The sequence below is a fragment of the Mustela putorius genome, unplaced genomic scaffold (assembly GCF_011764305.1).
Source record: "Mustela putorius furo isolate JIRA1106 unplaced genomic scaffold, ASM1176430v1.1 tig00000731_pilon_pilon_pilon, whole genome shotgun sequence".
Taxonomy (NCBI): domain Eukaryota; kingdom Metazoa; phylum Chordata; class Mammalia; order Carnivora; family Mustelidae; genus Mustela; species Mustela putorius.
Window position 1 is genome coordinate 2,292,126 of NW_025421461.1, and position 22,318 is coordinate 2,314,443.

The 22,318-nt window shown below is 50.7% G+C and overlaps 1 protein-coding gene across 2 annotated transcripts in view; it reads right to left on the minus strand.

Annotated features, from left to right (window-relative positions):
• Positions 1-22,021, minus strand: part of SHMT1 (serine hydroxymethyltransferase 1) — a 24,991-nt gene extending 2,970 nt beyond the window's left edge. Inside the window, exons 1-9 of one of the 2 annotated variants that reach the window (XM_004776535.3) lie at positions 21,929-22,021; positions 13,585-13,699; positions 11,683-11,828; positions 8,583-8,698; positions 8,063-8,223; positions 4,128-4,209; positions 3,255-3,467; positions 1,695-1,811; positions 523-645 (exon numbers count right to left, since the gene is read on the minus strand). In XM_004776535.3, coding sequence (XP_004776592.1) covers positions 523-645; positions 1,695-1,811; positions 3,255-3,467; positions 4,128-4,209; positions 8,063-8,223; positions 8,583-8,698; positions 11,683-11,828; positions 13,585-13,677 — 1,051 coding nt within the window. In that variant the 5' untranslated portion in view covers positions 13,678-13,699; positions 21,929-22,021. Of the gene's footprint in view, positions 1-522; positions 646-1,694; positions 1,812-3,254; positions 3,468-4,127; positions 4,210-8,062; positions 8,224-8,582; positions 8,699-11,682; positions 11,829-13,584; positions 13,700-21,809 lie in introns of both variants that reach the window. The other variant, XM_004776534.3, reaches the window with a different exon arrangement.
• Between the last annotated feature and the right edge of the window lie 297 nt (positions 22,022-22,318).

Here is a 22,318-nt window from a genome sequence, read left to right on the forward strand (position 1 = left end):
CAGCATCTGCCCCTCTCCCCCATACACACACACTACCTCTTTTGCATAAATGAATAAACTCTTTAAAAAATACAAAAAAGTAATAAAGCCGTAATTCGCCAGGCTATTGCGAAGTTTCAATATGGTGACATCTGTAGCCCCCTGCCCGCACCAGGCACAGACCAGGTTATCACAAACTCTGGCTTACGAGTCACCATTATCTACTTCTGCCACCTGCACTGTGTCCTCAGAACAGAGTGAACTAGGGGTGTGGGCAGGCCTGGGAGCTCAGGAAGGTGGAGACATCTCTCCTGAGACCCCTGTGAAGCCTTGGGCAGCGCTGGGCTGCCACGTGCTGTTTGTAGCCAGAGGGAGTCTGGTCTACAGTCAACCCCGAGATTTCCAGGGCTTTCTTACTGACAGACATGGAGGACCGAGGAGAAAGGAAAGAAAGGAAGTGCAGAGAACCAGAGAAGAGTGCGCCCCAGGATTGCCGAGGAGCTGGGGGCCGAGGTTTCAGCACCACCCCAAGGAGCAGGGTACCTGTTACCACTTTGTAGCCCAGCTCCATCAGGGTCTGCGCCAGCACCTGGCAGTTGGCCACCACCTGTCGCTGGTAAAGTCTGAACTCGGGAGTCAGAGCCTGCTTCAGGGCCACAGCGACCCCTGGCGGGAGGAGAGGATGCGTCAGGAAGGCAGGAAGGGACCAGGGGGTCCAAGCAGAGCTAGCTGGAGTCAGAGGACACCCCTTGCTTCCACTCAGGCCTCCTTGTCAGTGCCCCCCAAATGGTATCTATTTTTAACCCTACAACTACCCGTCTAACCCTGCAGACCTCTCCTTTTCGAGGAGCATGGAAGTTTCGTGCTAATATGATTACCACAGGGAAGCTGTTCTGCAAGATGGATTTTACCATCCTTTTTAAGCTCAGTGTATGGACACGAGAACTCAGCTGCCCCAGATGCTTCTGCTCTGGGGCCAAATTATGCAAATCTCCCGACTAGAGGTCAGGGGAGAGGTGCCAGCCTGTTCTACCTGGGCATCCAGACTCCTTTGTCTGGTCCCTTGTTCAATCCCAAGGGCCACTGAAGGGGGGCACAGACGTGAAGGAGAAGGCAAAGTAAGCATTGCCATGTGCGGGTCCTGAAGCCACTTGTCAGTGTTGGTGGAAATGACTAGAAAAGGCCCAGAGTGGCTGGAGAGCGGGTGATCCCATCACCCAGAGGTTGGAGAAACCAGACTCAGGGTCTGGAGGCGTAAAGGGGGACTGGGAAAACACCCTGTGGGAAATCCGCAGGAAACCCTCCCGCCCCCTCCCCACATCCCCTCTCCCCTCTTGAGAAACACCAGGGCTTCTCAATGGAGGCCCTATGTCTTCATCCTGGGCTTCTCTACCAAACCACTCTGTTCTACAGAAGATGCTGGAACGACTCTGAGACCACCACACATCTCTTAAGCCATTTGTACAGAGAAGGAGCAAGTCACTGGCAGCCTACTGGGAGATCTCAGTCAGTGGTGCTAGGGGTGGGATGTCAGGACAAGGTGACTTGTCCTCTCAGGGTTCGCACACTAACCGCTCACCCCATCTGCTGTGTCGCCTCCCAATTGTTTAATTCCTTTCCTGCTGTTTCCTGAATAGGACAGTGCCATGGATGAGGGTGCTCCCTACCCCCAAGCGCCACCTGAGGCCTCAGGGGTGGCTCTGGGGACGTTTTACCAGCAATGGCGTGGTTGTGGGGACCACCCTGCAGGCCTGGGAACACGGCAGAGTTGATGAGCGACTCTAGGTTGTACAGAGTCTCTTTACCCGTCTTGGGATCCACGCTGCGCACTCCTGGATGAAGGAAAACAGCAGAATGGGAACATCAGCCGGGCTGTCACCTGTTTCCTCCCCACCGGGACTCCAAATCACGCCGGCTGCGGCTGCGGGGCCCTAAGCACAAGCCTGGTCTCTAGTCCTTAGGGTGAGGCCTGGTCCCTCATGCTGTAGAGCTCAGGGGCCCCTTGCTTGCAAAGCAGTCCTGATCACCCTTTCCTAGATGAATCAAAGGATAAAAATTTCCCTCCACCAAGACTTTAACAAAGACTATGCCTCGGGCACATTTCCTCAAAGAGGCATCCAAGATAGCAGTCTTCCCAGATGATGACTTTGAAGGAGAGAAAACTCATTTGCATAATGATATATATTAATTATATAATAACGGCTCTAATGGGCCTGGGAGTCCTTTCTGAAAAAAATGTTAATGCGCTGTAGTAACTAATGTCTCTTACAGAGCTTCTTGGGAGCGATGAACCGCTTGAGGCACTTTACATAAATTAATTAATGAATGCTCCCAGCACTGGTCTGAAGGGACGGGTGCTCTTATTAGGATGCCCACTCTGGAGGTGTGGAAATGAGGCACAGAGAGGCTGGACAACGAGCCCAGGATCACACAGCGTGGACGTGGCAGATGCAGGAGTCACTCAGGCTAGCCACACACCAGTGGTCCGTGGGAAGGAACACACTTCCCAGCCAGGTGGGAATGGCTACCTGCCTCAGAACTGTTGACACAACAGAAAAAGGTCCTCAGAGACAACAGTGCACTAAGAAGGCTCCTGGGCACATGGGCATATCCAGCCCCAGGGAAGAGGGCCAGACAAGGAGACTGCAGGGGAGAGAGACTCCATCGTGGGGGGGTGGGGGGAGTGGGGGGGGGTTGTGTTTCTCTGTGGGTGGGCATGTATCTGGTCTCACCACAGGCCAAATGATCTGATCAGAACCTGGCTTTCCCAGGTGTGGGGATCCCAAAATAAAGGGAGTTCTTAGACCTGTGGGCTACAGGCATTCAACTGAGAATCCTCACTAAAAGAACTACAGTGGTAACTGTAGTTTATACATCAGTGTCTTATGGTTTGTTTACTGTGAGTCATCCTCTGCAAAATGCATGCTCTACCAGCGTTAAGTTTGCCAAAGTACGGCTGCACCGTGAGGGCTCTCGTAGCCCCTGGCCAGCCATGCACACCCTCCATTCACCTCTTCTAGGGAGGACTAGTTGACCCACAGCACAATACCTTTCCTCTTTCCCCAGCACCAGCCACCCAAAGAATGAGGCAACAGCTGTGCTCAAAGCTTGCTTCTAGATCTCCTCTGCAGCCCTGCCACTGCCCTCTCCTGTGTAGCTCCTGCAGGAACCCTTCAAGGGATCCCGGTTTTCTTAGCTTCCCAAACTGAATATGAACCCCAGAGGAGAAAGGCCAACACCAGCACCCTGCCAGTACCTCACCCCCTGGAGCCCACCTTTCCTGTAGAAGATCATGCCGGCTCGGCAGCCTCTCAGGGTTTTGTGGGTGGTGGTGGACACCACGTGGCAGTGCTCAAAGGGTGAGGGCACCACACCAGCTGCCACCAGCCCGCTAATGTGCGCCATGTCCGCCATGAGATACGCCCCATTCTCGTCTGCAATCTTCCTCAGTCGAGCGTAGTCCAGGTTTCGGGAATAGCAGCTGGTTCCTGAGACAGCAGGGGGGACACAGTCAAGACCTACGACGGCCAGCCGAGAGTCTCCCGAAGTGCAGACCTGCAAAGCGGCCTCTGGATAGGCATATCTGACAGCCTGGAAATTTCTCCCTCTAACATCCCTGAGAACGGAAATGGAAAACCACCTCCCCAAAACATCTTGGTGCCAAAGGCCACCACTCTGACCTGCTTTTGAGGTCAGAGGCCTCTTCACAGTGGTTGGGACAGCCGCTAATTATTATTACCTTCACCAATTAGACGGGGGTTAACATTTCAAGATGCTTCTAACAGTGATATTTATCCTGAAAGAAAAGAATCTACTTAAACCCCAGAAGGCCAGCCCTTCGGACAGGGACTAGCAGTGAGTCAGGGAACATCTCCACGTCTTCATTTAGTAAGAGGCATGAGGGGCGCCTGGGTGGCTCAGTCGCTGGGCATCTGCCTTCAGCTCAGGTCATGATCCCAGAGTTCTGGGATTGAGCCCTGCATTGGGCTCTCTGCTCAGCGGGAAGCCTGCTTCTTCCTCTCCCTCTCTCCCTGCTTGTGTTCCCTCTCTCGCTGTGTCTCTCTCTCAAATAAATAAAATCTTTCAAAAAAAGTTAAGAGGCATGCGAGCTGCTGAGGAAGGCAGTTCCTTTAACCCCCACTCATCACCTGCGATAATGAGCTTCGGGTGGAAGAGGCGGGCGTTTTCCTCCAGTTGGTCATAGTTGATGTAGCCAGTGTCTGGGTTCACCTGTGGGATGTCACAGAGACCGGGGGCTCAGGCAGCGTCCTCTGCCACACTGGGCCTGCCCTCCCACTGGAACTCGAGCAGGCTATCAAGGTAAGATGACTTTCTGCACCTGCCCAAAACCTGTTTGCTCCCCTCCACCACGGATGCAGGAAAGCGGTCCCAGGATGGGACTCAAGGACGAGATGGGGTACCAGTGTGTCTGGCCTGCACAAGTAGTGTTGACAACCAGGCATCGCTCACAGGGGCAGGATGCCCTGAGGGGTCCCAGAGGAAAAGTGAGCTCCTAGCCTAGGGCTCTACCCGGGAGGACAAGGAACTAAAAAGCCACCATGGAATAAAAGAGGAACGACAAACATGCACCATGCAATGCGGATGCTGAAACGCCATTACCTTTGGGAAAGAGACAAGCTGCTGCTAACAGCTCTTCTAGTCCAAGTACAAAGAGGCAAGAGAAAGAAAGAAAGACACAAAGATCAGAAGATGTGAAAAGCTGACATTACTCACAGATAGCATCACAGCATGCCTGGAAAATCCAAGCTTCTGGTGGCACACTATTAGAATTAGTAACTGAATTTAGCAGGGTCCCTGGATGCTGGTCAAAACCCCAAAATCAGTTACATTTATGCATATAAGCAACAAAAAGTAAGAAATGAAGTGTTAACAACATTAGTTTCAAAAGCCATGAAATATCGAAGCTATATAAAACCTCCACACATAACATTTTTTTAAAGATTTATTTATTTTAGAGAGAGTGAGTGTGTGAGCAGGGGGAGAGGTTGGGTGGGGGAGAGAAGGAGACTCCCCGCTGAGCACAGAGCCCCACCTGGGGCCTGATCTCATAACTCTGAGATCATGACCTGAGCCAAAATCAAGAGTCAGATGCTTGGGGCACCTGGGTGGCTCAGTGGGTTAAAGCCTCTGCCTTGGGCTCGGGTCATGATCCCAGGGTCCTGGGATTAAGCCTCTCATCGGGCTCTCTGCTCGGCGGGGAGTCTGCTTCCCCCCTCTCACTCTGCCTGCCTCTCTGCCTACTTGTGATCTCTCTCTCTCTGTCAAATAAATAAATAAAATATTAAAAAAAAAAAAAAGTCAACCAACTCAGCCAGCTAGGTGCCCCCACACAAAATATTATTCAGAGAAATTAAAAAACACATAAAGTTATAGTGATTAAGGCAGCACATGTTTGTGGAAGGACAAGAACAGAAGAGAGCCCAGAAACAGGACGCCTAGTGACAGAGGGTCATCTGATTGAGGACAACAGTGATGCTGCAGGGAACGGTTGGTCTTCCAAGACGTGGAACTAGGTCCACAGGACATCCACGTGGAAAAATGTTGTCTGGATGCCCACCTCCCTGCTCCCCACAGAAATCAATTTCAGACAGGCTGTGGATCCACGTACCTGTGAAACATCAAACATTTTTTCCCCTTTTTGGCAACACGTGTCTTAGTAAAATCAGCGTATTGAAGATGCATTAAAGCATTTGTGCCAAGGGGAAGTAAAAATCAAAGGCAAAGATTTTAGGGGTGTGGGGCATGGGAGCTCTCCAGAGAGGAGGTGGTGGGACGAGCCCCTGCCCCCGGGGGTTTCAAGGCTCGGGTCCCGTGGCCACCCTCTCCAGTGAACATCATTACGGAAGCTTGTGTGCAACCAAGACCTCACTGGAAAGGCAGGCAGAAGGACTGGCTGTGGTTCTGTTGCAAAGGGAATGAACTGCTTCTTTCCAGTCACCTGCACTTGGCAGAGAAACTGTTACCTTGCAGAAAATCAACAGCTGACCCGCAGTGAAAAAAACAGACGTAATTCTAAAAAAATTTTTAAAGACATAATTACCTACCCTTCAAAATGTGTTGCTACTCTCCCTACCACATTCTGCTTTTTAAACTTAAGGGATTTAAAAAATTTTTTTTCTTTTTTAGAAAATGCTAAATATTTTTTTTTTAAAGATTTTATTTATTTATTTGACAGAGAGAAATTACAAGTACACTGAGAGGCAGGCAGAGAGAGAGAGAAGGAAGCAGGCTCCCTGCTGAGCAGAGAGCCCGATGCGGGACTCGATCCCAGGACCCTGAGATCATGACCTGAGCCGAAGGCAGCGGCTTTACCCACTGAGCCACCCAGGCGCCCCGAAAATGCTAAATATTTGACAAAAGAAAACTCCGCTCCAAGGAAAACTCATGGGCATTTGTCAGAAACTGCAGAAGGGCCGGAGTGGTGTAGAGGGATGGGACAAGGGCCTCTCTTCTGTCACTTAGGACCTTCAGGGAGGGGACTACTTGGACAGGAGAGACAGGGGGACAGAAGGTTTGAGGTGCTGTTTCCCCACAGAGATGAAATGCCTAGCTATGTGTAGGAAAGTTGTCTGGAGGGTGAGAGCCCGCTGAGAGGCCGGGCAGGGAGGCAGGTTCGGGGGCAGAGGTGAGGCGTGGCAACTGCTGCTGGAGGCCAGGCAGGTCTGTGTCTCCTCCCTGCACACGGCCGGTGCCCCTTTGGCAGGTGAGCTGTGTCTCCTGCTGCCCAAGCTGGCCAAGCTCCCAGCCACTCCGCAGCCCTGCAGACCCACCATCGCTGAACCTCCAGGCTGTACCCAAGAGACTCTTGGGAGAAGGGGGGCTGGTTGCTCAGTGGGTTAAGCATCTGATTCTTGATCTCAGCTCAGGTCTTGATCTCAGGGTCAAGAGTTGAAGCCCCACAATGGGCTCTGCTGGGCATGGAGCCTACTTTAATTAATAAGGACATTGGGCTAGAGAGTAAGGCTGTGTGAGGCCTCATCTAAGATCAGAAAACAAGCCTGTGATTCCTCTCTGCCACTGTTTTTTCCACAGTGAAAAAAACTGTAGAAACCAGCTTTTGAGGGGAGCCTGGGCAGCTCAGTCGGTTAAGCATCTGCCTCCAGCTCAGGCATGATCCCAGCATCCTGGGATCAAGCTCCACATTGGGCTCCCTGCTCAGCGGGGAGTCTGCTTCCCCCTTCCCCATGTTCTCTCTCTCTCAAATAAATAAATAAAATCTTAAAAAAAAAAAAAAAAGGAACGAAAGAAAGAAACTGGCTTTTCTGTTATACATGCAAAGGCTGAGCACTGTGTCATTACTGTCATGTTTCAAAATCCACCTTCAGGGTCAGAGCTGGCTGACGAGGATACCTGTGGCCAGAAATGCCTGGGCTTTCCAAGAAAAGCAGTGAACCATCACTTGCACACAAAAAGCACACATGCAGTTACGAGGACCGAGCCAAAGGCCGACAAGGGTACTCAGCACAGGCCACAGGATGCCAAAATTGAAGGAACACTGGCTTGCTTTCCCTAAAGGAATAAAATCCCGTGTCTGACCCTCAGCCAAGCTCAAGGAAGTGCTGCAACCTTTGCACCTCATGGGACCCATGAACTAGCTGGGGATGGCCCATGGGACAACAAATGGCAGGAGGAAATGGTTTCTGGACACAAGGGAGAGTCACCATGCACAATGGCTTCCCCATAACTGAGTCTGCGGGTTACTGCCTTTGCCCCCATCCCCGGATCAAGTTAAACACATCAGTCCACGCATCGTCTGTATGCTGTTCCAACCCAGCTGTTTGTAATGACGAAGGCCCCACGTGACTATGTGAAAGTTGCAGGCTGCGCCTGTGGCTCATACAGGCTGTGGTTCACTGACAGATCTATGAGGGGTGGTAGAGTCCCGAGCACGGGGGTCAGCCTGCAGCTAAAATCTCCCCAACCCACCTCCCTGGGCTTCCGCTGCCCCCCCGCCGCATGCTCCAAATGCCTGAGGAGTCCCAAGGGCAGGAGGGGACAGATAGCCAAAAGCAGGGACTTCCTGGAGCATCTCAGAACAGGACCACCTAGAGACCCCACTTACCTTATAGGGCATAGACTCAAAAAAGATGGACGTGGCAGAGATTTTCTTCTTGTCTGTCATGAACCCGTGGGTCAGGTGGCCACCGTCGGGCAGGTCCAGGCCCATGATGCGCCCGTGTGGCTCCACTAGGGCGGTGTACACCGCGAAGTTGGCAGGGGAGCCTGGAAGGCCAGGCCAGAGGATGTCCTGGGAGGCCCCGAGCAGGCCCCCAGAGCTTGGCCACTAGGCCGTCAACCAGGAGTGGACAGAACAGGCCTGGCCCCCCACTGTGCAGCCAGCTCCCCAGAGATTCCCCCGCAGCAAACCCCAAGAATACAGGACAGGTGTGTTCAGGAGGGGTGGATTGGGAGGCGCCAAGGGCGATGGAGAGAGATGCACAGACCCATCTGTGGGTCTCTAAGCCCCAGTAGGGGCTTGGCCCATTTTTCACTTCCGTTTAGGGGCTGTCCTTTTTGGGACTGCCCTCCATGAACGCCAGCAAGCAGGGGACAGCCCAGGCCCGTCTGGATGTGGCAGTTACCTGAGTAGGGCTGGACATTGACCCCCCAGCTCTTGGGATCCAGACCATAGACCTGCAGCGCTCGCTTTTGACAGAGGATTTCCAGCTCATCGATGAACTCGGTCCCGCCATAATACCTGCAGAGAAAGCCGGCTTAGGCCCCCTGTGGCCCTGATCCTCTGTGCTTTGTAGAAAGGCCAAAAAAGCTTCATGCTGGGACAGAAGAATGAAAGCTGAGGGGCAGTGAGTCCCCCGAGACCCCACGCCACTCATCTTCCATCCGTGCCCAGTCGGCTTCATGACGGAGCGAGTACCTTCTCGTCTACAAGAAATTCCGACAGAGGCTGCATGGATGAACCCTGAGGTCCTTGTCATCACGCTGAGTGTGACATCAGGCAGTTACAACCATGCGATCGCCCTTGCATCAGGGTCCAAGAGCAGTCAGAGCCCCAGAGCCAGAATGTGGAATGGGGCTTCCTCCGGGCTGGTGAGGAAGGAAAGGTTCTCCTGTTTTCTGTTTTAACAGTTCTAATAAAATTTTACTTGCTGTTTAATAATTAGTATGGAAATTTGTATGTTTTTTCTCTGAATTTTAATAATCGTAGTAACTCAACTCAGTAGACATTTTTAACCACGATGCCTTGTGGTTGGAGAAAACCTTAAAAATTTTAAATTAGATATATATCTCTTTTTGGGGCACCTGGGCGGCTCAGTCAGTTGAGCACCTAACTCCTGATTGATCAGGTCATGATACTGGGGTCATGGGATCAAGCCCGGCATCGGGCTCCCTGTTCAGCAGGGCGTCTGCTTCTCCCTCTCCCTCTGCCCCCCACCCCCACCCCGTGCTGGCTCACACTCACTCTCTCTCGCTTTTGGGATGCCTGTGTGGCTTAGTTAAGCGGCTGCCTTCGGCTCAGGTCATGATCCCAGTGTCCTGGGATCGAGTCCCACATTGGGCTGTTTGCTCTGCAGGGAGCCTGCTTCTCTCTCTGCCTATACCTGCCATTCTGCCTACCTGTGCGCTCTCTCTGACAAATAAATAAAATCTTAAAAAAAAAAAAAAAAAAAAACAGATAAGTCTTTTAAGAACACATACACACACACATACTCTTTTCATCCTAGTAAAGAACACACAGCACAGAATTGATATCTTAACCCTTTTCAAGCCTAGTCCAATAGCATTAAGTACCTCACGCTGCTAAGTATATTCCCAGTGTTGTGCAACAGACTTCTAGAACTTTCTCACCCTGCGAAACTGAAACTCGACACCCGTGAGGCAGCAGCTCCCACTGCCTCCCCACAGCTGTTAGCAACCAACGATCTCCGCCTCACGATGGTCTTGACGGTTCTAGACAGCTCTCAGTGGCATGAGGCATTATGCACTTTGGAAACTGGGTTACTGCACACAGCACAAGGACCTTGTGGTTCACCTTCCATGTAGCATGTGACAGGAACTCTTTCTGTTTTAAGGCCGAAGGGTGGTCAGTTATATGGATCATCACGTTTTGCTTATCCATTCATCCACCCACGGACTTGTGGGCCCCTCCCAGCTCTTGCTATTGTGAATAATGCAGCCACAACAGAATGTGGGAACTGGGAGGGGCTTCATGGAGGGATTTGGAAGGTCCCTTCCAGCGTTACATTCTCTGCTTTGTCACCAAAGAAAGATGTGGTGTCCTCCGAGCTTGAAGTAGAGCCACCCATGACTGGGGAAGGGTGATGGACTTTCAGGAAGGTCAGGGCTGCCAGGGGACTTGGCAATTAGCCATTTCCCAGGGAAGCAAACACAGGATGGGGATTCATGGTCACGATGAGACCCCAGTGCCCCTGCCTGCCTTGCCCCAGATCCCTGCAGAGGTGGCAGGGAGCTCTGGAAAGACCATGCAATCCTGGTTCTGCTCTTTACCACAGGACTTGGAGCTGCCTCCTTCACCTGCCAAGTCCGATCCTTATCTGGAAAGGGGGTAAGAGGGCTGACTTTGCAGTCAGGCTGCAGGATACACGAACATGACTGTGGTCACGCTCAGCCTGATGCCTAGACCACAGCACTGACTTTCACTCTCCATTTGAAGGCCACTGTTATCTCTCCCATTGCCAACAAAGACAGAAGTGTTTTCGATGAAATGATGAGATGGGGTCAGTCAGGTTAGGGTTAGAATTAGCACCAATGCCCCAGGCTAAGGACTCACGTTCACGAGTCCATCCACACTTCACCCACCAGCCACAAGTCCTGAGCCACCCAGGCGACCCAAACCACTGTCCCCCTTGGCCACAAATTTGGGGGTCCCTACAACCTCCTCTCAGGCTCATTCATTTCACCAGAATAACTCACAAAACTCTGGAAAGAAGTCCCTGAATGTCAGTGAGTCTCGGCCTCCTCATCTGTACCACGTGGAAAACAGCCCCCCCTTGGGGCTCTCACGAAATCCCATGAGCTACTGGTTGTGAAAACACCAGGGGAACCCTCCAAGGCACAGAGGAGAAGGTAGTTATTTAGGGCAGGAAAAAGACTGTGTCTTCAACCTCGGCCCTTCTCCCGAGAGCTTCAGGGGCATCTCGGTGTTGAGCGGCAGGCAGTGGGCTGAGGGGGACCCTTCTTTTCCCGTGTGCTCTGGGACACAGATATGCAAATATGCAAAAACCATACATCAGATTCTGTGATCGCCATCTTTGCTGATGACTATAAAAAACCAAAAATGACTAGAACTTCTTGTGGTTCCCAGGGGGAAGGAATTGACCAAATCCAACATTTCTAACACAGCCATGATGGAGTCTGGTGTTGCTTCCCGGTCACCCCTGACAGAAACTCCATAACTCACAGAGCCACAGCCACCTTCCATGACACCCCTCACAGCGCTGACCTTTCTCTAGAGCCTCAACAATGGCCCAGCAGCTCCAGACTCCTTAGGGACTGGCCTGTTATTCTAGAAAGCCCCACAAAGGGACTGCTAAAGACAACGAGGACAGCTGCTCCAAGAACACGGGCGCTGCCACGTGCTGGGAATTGCAAATGAGTTACAGCAGGAGCGGAACAGGAATCCCCTTGTTTTAGTAGGCTTGAGACTGACTCAGTAGTTCCCATCACTGTGTCAGAAGCAGGCCTGTGATGGTACTCACATACCTCTGGCCTGGGTACCCCTCAGAGTACTTGTTATTTAAGCAAGAGCCTAGGGCCTCCAAAACTGCCCGGCTGGCGAAATTCTCTGAGGCGATCAGCTCCAGCCCGACCCTCTGCCGGTTACTCTCTTTCTTGATGATGTCGTAAACCTGATGAGAGAAAAGGGAAGGTGAGCGGTGAATGTCTGGCTGATTCAGGTTAGCATTTTGCTCTGATCCAAGCCATAACCGGGGGCACCTGGGTGACTCAGTGGGTTAAGCCTCTGCCTTCAGCTCAAGGTCATGATCTCAGGGTTCTGGGATGGAGCCCCGCATCAGGCTCTCGGCTCAGTGGGGAGCCTGCTTCCCTCTTCCCCCTGCCTGCCTCTCTGTCTACTTGTGATCTGTCAAATAAATAAATAAATAAAATTTTTTTTAAAGCCATAACCTAGTAAAGAGATGGGACACTAGGACAGATTCATATTTTGCCTACAGAAGCCAACCGAAACCCAAACAACCCAGCTGAGAAGACTCCCACAGCACTTAGAGAAGAGAAGAAATCTTCCTTGGATGTTAGCACTCAGGGAGGAATTCACAGAAGACAATGAATTAAGGGAAACAAAATGACTGAAGAGAAAATGCTCCTTCAAATAAGCATCCCACTGAATTTTTCATTTTGCACCCTCTTGTTATTTTCATCCCTACATTTCACCAAGGTTCTCCCTCCCGGAAGTTTATTCCTTGTTCTTCATCCTTCAGATAAAAGTAGCTTTGGTAAACCTCCAGAGGCAGAAAGTAGGCCAGCAGTGGCTGTGGGTTGGGGAGTTTGGGCGGCGGGGGGCAGTACAGTACTGCTTATGGGTTTTGGTTTCTCTTTGTGGGCGGATAAAAATGTTCTAAAATTGACTGCAGAGGCGCCTGGATGGCTCAGTGGGTTGAACCTCTGCCTTCAGCTCAAGGTCATGATCTCAGGGTCCTGGGATCGAGTCCTCCGTCGGGCTCCCTGCTCAGTAGGGCATCTGCTTCACTTCTCCCTCTCCTCCTGCTTGTGTTCTCGCAAATAAATAAATAAATAAATAAACAAACAAAATCTTTAAATAAATAAATAAAGTTGGTTGTGAACATATGAAAACCACCAACATACGCACTTTAAGTGGGTGACTTACATGCTAAGCGAATGATCTCTCACCTCTAAAGCTGTTATAAAAACACATGAATAAGGAGTGCCTGGGTGGCTCAGTGAGGTAAAGCCTTGCCTTTGGCTCAGGTCATGATCCAAGGATACTGGGATCGAGCCCCCCATCAGGCTCGCTGCTCAGCAGGGAGCCTGCTTCCTCTTCTCTCTCTCTCCCTGCCTCTGCCTACTTGTGATCTCTGTCTATCAAATAAATAAATAAAATCTTTAAAACAAAACAAAACCAAAAACAAACCACACAAATTAAAAGATGCTTCTCGGTGTCTAGATACCTGAACTGGAAGGAAAGGGTCAGATGTCAGTGGCTCCTCCAATGGCCCTTTCCTCCGGAATAGCCAGAACAGTGCTCTGCCCTCTGTGGAAACCCAGAAATATGCCTATTCCCCACAGCAGGCTTTTAAAGATTTTTAAATTCTTATTTATTTTAGAGTGTGTGTGTGAGCGACCAGGGCAAGGAGCAGAGGGAGAAGACAGAATCCGAAGCACACTCCATGTTTGGCGCAGAGCCGGACTCAGGGCTCCATCCCACGACCCTGAGATCATGACCTGAGCCGAAACCAAGAATGGTACACTTAACCCGCTGAGCCTCCTAGGCGTCCTCCCACAGGGGACTTTTGGCCAGTCAGCCACGGCCCCTACACACAGCATTCTTACGCTACCCGCAAGGCTGTCCTCAGTGGGGTTTACTTAGGAGTAGACCAGCAGACCTAAGTAAGACTCCCGGCGCCTCACCTCAGTGTCGCCGTCTTTCAGGGGCTGCGCCAGCATTTTATTATGCGAGGACCACAGGTCAGCATCCTTGCGAGTCCCATTGACTTCTGCCATCGTCGCGCTGGTTCAAAGTTGCCTGAAAATGGAAACACTCCCAGCATTAAATTTAATTAAAGCTGCTGGTTCTCCCGAGTTGCTGAAGGACTGACGCGTTTTATGGCCTTTCCCTCACACGTCCTGGTCAACAGGATGGCCTTCTATTGCACAACCACTGCGTGGAACTTCTGGTTCCTTCTCAAAGTGTGGAGGTCAGCAGGGGATCCCCTTAGTAGTGAGAACTCCCCGCCCTCCCTCTGAGGCCTGCCCCAGCCTAGAGAGCCTGCTACCCGTCTTCCCAACTCTACCTTTCCTGGTTATGGGGAAGCTCCCCACCTAAACCAGGGGTCTTGAAGGCAAGAACTCAGTGTTACTCTTTCTATAAAATCCCACACAAAATGCCAGCCTGGCCATATATATTTGCCAAATGGCTGAATAAATGAATTGCTGATTTCAATGTTATTCTCCCCATTTTTTTTCTTTCCTTTTTTTTAAAGATTTTATTTATTAATTTGACAGAGATCACAAGTAGGCAGAGAGGCAGGCAGAGAGAGAGGAGGAAGCAGGCTCTCTGCCGAGCAGAAAGCCCGCTGGCGGGGCTTGATCCAAGGACCCCAAGATCATGACCTGAGCTGAAGGGAGAGGCTTTAACCCACTGAGCCACGCAGGCGCCCCGCCCCCTGCCATTTTTCAAGTAATGAAAATGAGACTCAGAAAAGAAAAAATCTCTCAGCCCCAGGCCTGCACAGCAGCTCAGCCATGAAGGATGGGCTCAAAACCCCCAAACACACATTCTGAGTGCCCCCAAGACTTCTTACTGTAGGAACTATGAGTGAAGGCACACACTGTTGCTTAAACAGACACCTTCCGGTAAAAACCACAGCTCAGATTGACACGTCTGTCTTTTTCATCAGAAAATGGCATCCCATGGGTGCCTTTGGCTCAGGTCATGATCCCATCATCCTGGGATCGAGCCCCGCATTGGGCTCCCTGCTCCATGGAGAGCCTGCTTCTCCCTCTCCCTCTGCCTGCCGTTCTGCCTACTTGTTCTCTCTCTGTGTCAAATAAATAAAATCTTAAAAAACAAAGAAAAGAAAAAGAAAAGAAAATGTCATCCTGTTAAAAGAGCTGAGAGGAAAATGCAAGCTTCTGTACCCTAGGTTTCTGCAGAGGACGACAATTTGTGGGCAGTGGCACACCTGCCAGTGTGAACGTTTAAATATTGACAGGAATCAACTTCCTTTAACCAATAGTTGGCAGCTTTTCAGGGCTTTTTCCATCAGTTTGCTAAGCTGTCATTTCAGGACACTCATTCGCTGGCTACTTACTGAGAACCTTCCTGGAGGCAGTCACAGGGTTGTTACTGGGCACACAGTGGTGACCAAAACACGCAGGAGCCCTGCCTGGCAGCGAGCCCAACAGGTGACTTAACACAGTGAGCTAAAACGAGGAGAGCGGCATGGGGGATGAGAACGGGGTACTGGCATGAGCAGGATCACTGTGGACAGCCGGGTCAGGGGGGCCCTAGTGGAGGAGACAAACCCAGAGAATATCTAGGCTGAGAAAGAGCCAATCAGGAGGCAAGAGTCCATCGCCCAAGAGTACTGTAAATTAATAAGAAATATACATCCGTCTCTCCTCCTAAACCCCTTGCGATTTCCTGGGTGATAAGAGTGCCTTTTGTTCTACTTAGCTGACTCTAAGTGGGCTCCTGGAGGGTCCACAGAGACCGAGCAGGATCAGAAGCTTGGAATTTTCCATCCAGACTCCTCAATCTCCAGAGAGGGGAGAGGTCTTAGAAACGGAGTTAATGAGTAACCTAGTGTAGGGGAGGAAGCTTCCCTAAGAATCCCCGAAGCATGGGGTCTGGGGGGCTTCCCTGTACCCAGAGGGTGGCGCACCCCAACTCCAGGGGGACAGAAGCTGTCACACGTGGGACTGTCCCACCCCTCACCTAAGTATGTTTTTATCTGGTTGTTTATCTGTATCCTTCCTTTATGCTGTTTTTTTACTATATGATGAACTGGTAAAAGTAAGCAGATGTTTCCCCGAGTTCTACGGGCTGTCTTAGCAATGACTAAATCCAAGGAAGGGAGGGGGCTCGTGGGAACCTCCAATTTGTAGCCAAGTCCTACAGAAGCTGCAGGTAATGGGGAGACCACCTACTTGTGGTTGGTGTCTGAAATGGGGGGCTGTCTTGTGGGACTGAGCCCTTAATCTGTGGGGTCCACGTTAACTCCAACTAGTACCAGAACTGAACTGTGGGACCCCCCCCAAGCCAGTGTCCCAGAATTGCTGACAAGCAGCAGCAGAAGTAACTTTCCCTATGCAAGCCCACATGCACACTCTCACTTGCTAGACAAACACACCCACTAAATAAAACAGCCCAAAAGTCCCAAGTCACAGTGATCCATCCCCCTTAACCTCCCTAGAGCTCGCAAGAAAGAACTACCAATAATTATTAACTGGGAAATTCCTCACTGGGGCTTTCAAAGCAGCCATGATTTTAAGTCCAGCACAGAGGGTTAGGAACAAGCCCCATCTGCAAGCACTTCGGCTTCATTGTAACACATGCTTCTGCAGCAACATCTGGTCTAACTTGCCAAGGGCAGGCAGGCAGCCTGGGAAGTGACCGGCCACGTGCCATGCTGCTGTCCCAGGGGGAGAGATGGGGAAAATGGTTTTGGCACTCTGCCACTGTTTTTCTCCGTTCTCTGTGATGATCCCTGCACTCAAGGATGGCCAGGACAACCCAAGGCTCTCTGCATCCGCCCACACACATGCCCTCCACAGGTGGTAACACCCCCCCCCCCAAAAAAAAAGCACAAGAGCCAAAACAGGCATTCTGGTTCTAGAATCTCGAAGACCAAGTTTCTTCTAAATATGGATTACTCAAAGAGGATTTGAATGTTGTGGAGGCCAAGAAAAACAAGATTGTACCCACCTCGAGTCTAGCCCTGACATAAGTACAGCCATCTTGGCAAAGCGGAGGCTGGCACCTTGCACCCCCTCTCCACCCCCTCCCCTCCCCTTGGTAGTATGTGTGACATTCCTCGGCCACCCCTGGCTGCCCTAAAAGAACAACAAATGGTTGACTTGCAGAGATCACAATCTTGCGGGACAGGAGTCTCCCTTGGTTTACAAATGTCCTTGAGATTTACAACAAAGAAGCTATCTTTTCAATAGCCCAATTTCCAGAAACAAATTATTCAGTTCCTTAAGCCCTAATGTCACCCTCCCCTCCATAAACAAAACTGAAGGAGGCTGAGGTAGAAGGAAAAGTAAATAAAGTTAAATTTCTTCTAAACTCAAATCTCACTAACAAGGACGCTTGATAGCAAGAATGTGACATTCCACCAGGAAACTCCCAATTGTCTTCATGCTAGTGCCTCGTTAAAGGGAAAAACGGCCTTGGCTTGATAGTAGCCAGGCCTTCAATATCCTGACAGTCTTCTTGACCCTGATAGCCCTTCTGAACACCCACTTTGTCCTCACCCACCGCCGAGTCCACCCCTACTCTGCTTCTAAAAACTCTGACTAGAATCTGGCTTGGGGTCCAAGTCCCTACTCGGCTCTGTTGGGTATACTTGGGTCCAGGCTTAAGCTTGTCAAATAAACCCTCGTGTGATTCCATCGGTGCTTGGCTCCTTGGTCTCTCTGGACACAAAAACTCGGGCCTAAGAAAGGTGACAAGCAACACAGAGAAGATATTGCTCAAACGCCAGATAACTAAAGTCCACGTGGAGCCCTCCTCCAAGGCAGGTCAGATCTAGTCATTCTGGGAAAGGCAATCCCTGGCACCCTGCTCAGGACAAGGAACAAAGTCCCCACCTGCAACTCCCGGCTCACTGGCTTCCCTTGGGCAGAACACTCAAACTATAGCTCTGGCTGCAAATCTTTTTCTTAGGGGAGATGCTAATTCTGAGTCAGTTACCTCTGAAACCCTGTGGGAGAGCAGCAGGCTGGGACATGACCCCCCCCACCCTCCACCCCCCCCACCCTCCACCCCCCCCACCCCAGGGGGAGGAGTTTTCTACCAATACAGAGCACTTAGTCCACGCCCTTCTTAAGCCCATACTCTATTTTTTTGTTTTTGTTTTTAGATTGTATTTCTTTATTTCAGGCAGGATGGAGGCAGAAGCTAGCTACTGAAGAGCAGGGAGCCCAATGCGGGAGTCTCCCAGGCACCCCGAACCCATCCTTTTCTTGAGTCCAGATGAACCTTTTGGTTTAATCGTGAAAAAAAATTTTTTTTTAAATATTTTATTTATTTATTTATTTATTTAACAGAGATCACAAGTAGGCAGAGAGGCAGGCAGAGGGGGAGGGGGATGGGGGAGCAGGCTCCCTGCTGAGTGGAGAGCCCAATGCGATGCAGGGCTGGAGGCTCGAGGCTCAATCCCAGGACCCTGAAATCATGACCTGAACCAAACGCAGAGACTTAACCCACTCTGCCACCCAGGCGCCCCAATCGTGAAGTTTTAATTCTTTATCCAGAGTTCAGGGCGCCTGAGTGTTACAGTTGGTTATAGGTCTGCCTTCGGCTCCGGCCATGATCCGGATTCAACTCCGCATCCAGCTCCCTGCTCAGGGGAAGCCAGCTTCTCTCTCTCCCTCTGCTTGTTCTGTCTCAAATAAATAAAGGAAATCTTAAAACAAAACAAAAAACCACAACAGAGTTCAAGATTCTGTTAAGCCAATTATACCTACTACAGATAAAATCTATTGTCTACTAAGTCAATTAGACCTACTCTGTCCTGGGGCGATCTGAATTCCAGTAAGAAGGACGAAGACCTGGGATGTAAATAGCTAATTTATGGGTCAACTTGACCAGATTTACTGATAACCTGCGGGCTGATTAAACAAGAAAGAGATCCTCACCCTGTGTACCTATTAAAAAGCAGAGGGAAAAGCATCCAAAAAGCTAATATATTTAGGCAAGAAATACTTCACATCTTCTCTTGAGATTTGGAGTTTGGCTGAAAAATAACATACCTTGAACTTTGTCCTCATTTGTTTTTGAACTCTGATAAAAGACACATACCATTTACCATTTTAACCATTTTTAAATTAAAAATCATATTTAATTTTTTTCCTATTTCACCCATTCACATCCCCTCTGGCAACGATCAGTTTATTCTGTATTTAAGAGTCTAATTTTTTTTTCTTTGCTTGTTCGTTTTGTTCCTTAAATCCCACTTACAAGTGTAATCACTATAGCATTTGTCATTCTCTGCCATTTTGACCATTTCTAGGTGCAATTCAGTGACATTAAACCATCACCACCACCTGTCCCCCAACTTTCTCCTCGCCACAAACCGCAATTCTGTGCACCTATTAAACAACTCTCCATTCCCTTCTCTCCAAGCTGGTGGTAACCTCTCCTACTTGCTATGAATTTGACCATGTAAATGGAATCACACAACAGTCACGCTTTTGTGTCTGGCTTATTTCATGCAGAGTGAGGTCTTCAGAGTTCATCCATGTGGTAGCACATGCCATCTCCCTCCCTTTTAAGTCAGGATAATATCCCACTGTCCGCAGACACCACACACTACTTTCTTTAGACATTTTTCCATTATTGACATTAGGCTGCTTCCACCTTTTGGTCACTGTCAATGATGCAACCACGAACTTGAACAGATACCAAGTCCCTGCTTTCAATCCTTCTGCGTATAGACCCAAAGAGGAGTTGCTGGACCATACAATAATTCTATATTTCATTCAAAACAAGCTTTTGATAGTTAAGAGATCCACTCTACTACTAGTATTAGCCTACAGTGACTTCATTCATTCCTGCAACACATATTTACTGAGCAACTCCTATGTCCCAGGCACTGAGGAAGGAACTAAGAATACGTGAGTCAGAAAGACAGAGGCCTTGCTTTTGTGAGGTGAGGACTAATAAAAAAGTAAACAACAAATATACAAAATAGGGTGCCTGGGTGGCTCAGAGGGTTAAGCCTCTGCCTTCAGTTGAGGTCATGATCTCAGGATCCTAGGATGGAGCCCCACATAGGGCTCTCTGCTCAGCAGGGAGCCTGCTTCCCCCCCCCTCTCTGCCTGTCTCTCTGCCTACTTGTGACCTCTCTCTCTGTCAAATAAATAAATAAAGTCTTTAAAAAAATATATACAAGATAATCTAAGGTGGTAGTGACTGCCATGAGGCCAGTAAATGAGGGGAGGGCTTCTTTAGGCCAGGCCATGAAAGGTGTCTGAGCTAAGATCTGAATTGGCAAAGATCCAAGCTTCTGAGATCTAGGGTAAGAGCAAACATACCTTACCTTCCTAAATCATCCCTCACCTTTATCACCTTTAGTGCAAAGGCCCTAAAATGGTTAGAAGTTTGACTTGCTGAGGGCCAGAAATCAGGCCCATGTGGCTGAAGCTTGGGGAACAAAGCAGAGACACAAGAGATGATACTCAGAAGCAGTGAGAGCCAGGATGGGAGAATAGATTCTTCCCTTTGACCGTGCATATTTCACAAGTTTCAAATGTGTTCTAGAAATCTTGGTCTTAAGCCATTTCTTAAGCCATCTGTGAAATCTGAAACTAACAACTAGAGAAACACAACCGGGGGAGATCAAGGCTCCCTGTGCCAAAAAGCAGGTGGGGGACACCTCTCCAGCTGGACCCCTCCAATCCTCCCATGTCCCAACAGTGAAGACCACACCCCAGGAAACTCCTAAAGCCAGCCTGACGGGTTCAATCCCACTCTCCACTTCCTAACGTGCAACCCCCCAGTTACTGACACCTGTTTCTCAGTCCCCTCATGTAAAACCCGGGAGTGAAGACTGTTCAGAGTGGTCAGGGAGAGTTAAAAGGCACTGGACATACATGAGCACTCAAAACAGTGCCAGGCACACAAGGCACACAGTAAGTACCTAACTATTAGCTACTACAAAAGAAACGGAGGGACCTTACAGCCATCTTTGTTACCACTCAGGCATCTGGGCTGAGCACCACGGGGAGGACACAGCCCACTGCAGCCGTGACTATCATTATAGTGCTGGATATTTCTGTTGGGGAAATTGTCACTCACACATGGCATGATATTCGCCTCAACTCCACGGAAAGAGGCCTGGAAAGTGAATTTACTTGCCAAGGTCATCAGCCTCCCCACGGCCCCCAATCTTCCCTGGGCCTTTGTCACACAAGTGGAACCAGCCAGAAGTCTCCTGAGGGAACGACCCTGCTGAATGCCACCTGTGTGTCCCATGCGCAGATTTTGTGTTGCCCAATTTACAGAGGAGGAAACTGAGTCAGAGCGTTAAGTGGTCTAAGGTCCTACAATGTAGTCAGAATCTTAACTCCAGTTTACTTTTAGTTCCAAAGCCCGCTCCGTGATCCTGCTGAATTAAAGCACAGACTGCCCACCTCCAGGGCGTGTTCCCTCAAGTAAGAAATTTAAAATATGATTCCCTAAGAACCTGAACTGGCGTTTCCAGTCTGGCAGCTGCTTGACTAAAGACACATGTGGCGTGCTGGCCTCAGCAGATCAAGGGTCACTTGACTTCCAGGACCTGGAAGCACAGGGCACGGGGCCAAGAACCCCACAGTACAACGCTTGTCTCCTAGCACGGGGAGGGGGGTGGTGTGTGTTACAGATTGCAGACAACAGGCGCAGCTGCTCCCCCGCAGGAAGTTGTTCGCACTCCCAAAAGCAGCGCGACCATATATGCAAGGCAAGAGCGCGCACTCTTGGAGAGCTTCCGTTGGATTCCGGGCTCTGCCATTTTGCTCTCTGCAGGGTCGCGCCTAAATCGGGTCCTCTCGTCGAGCCTCACCTTCCTCATCTGTAAAATGGGCTACGTGATAACACTCCACCTGCAGCTCGGTTGAGGGCATTCTGTAGCCCCGTGAAGGGCGCGCTTGAACTGAAAATGCTCTGCGAGAAAAGGGCTCAGTGGGGAGCGGCTACCTGATCAGCTGTAAGCCTCCACATCTGTGTCAAAGGCTGAGCCCACCACCCCTACCGCACCGACCCGTGACCAGGCACCGGGCATCCGGCCTTGCCGCCCTCCCGCCCCACACCTTTTCCGGTTTCTCAGTGCTGCGGGGGAAGCTCGGCTGCAAGGCGCACAAAGAGAGCGCACACACGGAGAGCGTCGGGGACACCAAGGTCCTGGCACCCGAAGCTGCCCACCTACCGGAACAGGGTCCCGCACACCAGCCCAGCGACCCTGAGGCCCCACGCTGCTGCCGCCACGGCCAGAGTCCGAGACCCACCGGCCTGCGCTCGACTAGGTGCCCACCACGTGACACCTACCCCGCGAGTCCGGAACCCAGAACTTGGCGCGCCCAGGGTTCGCGCACCACTCGGTGCCGGGCGCTCGCAGCCCGGTCCCGCCCCCGGAGGTGCCCAATCAGAGCGGCAGCCCCGCCCCCCAGGCGCTGGCGCTACTGGTTGCAGCGGAGCGGTGGGCGGGGCTTCCCGGGACGGGGCTGCTCCTCCCCGCCCCGCCTGCGCGAGGTTGCACAGGGCAGTTGCTTACTTAGTCCTGGTTTCGGCCTGGGGGCAGGGTTTTCCAGGGTGTCCGCAAAGGGCCTGTCCCAGTGGATCTGGGTAGGCCGCGGAATTATATTTGACATTTGCATTGTCCTATTTGCAGTTTCGCGCAGTGATCATTTAAATAGGACAAACGTGGGTTCGAACTCT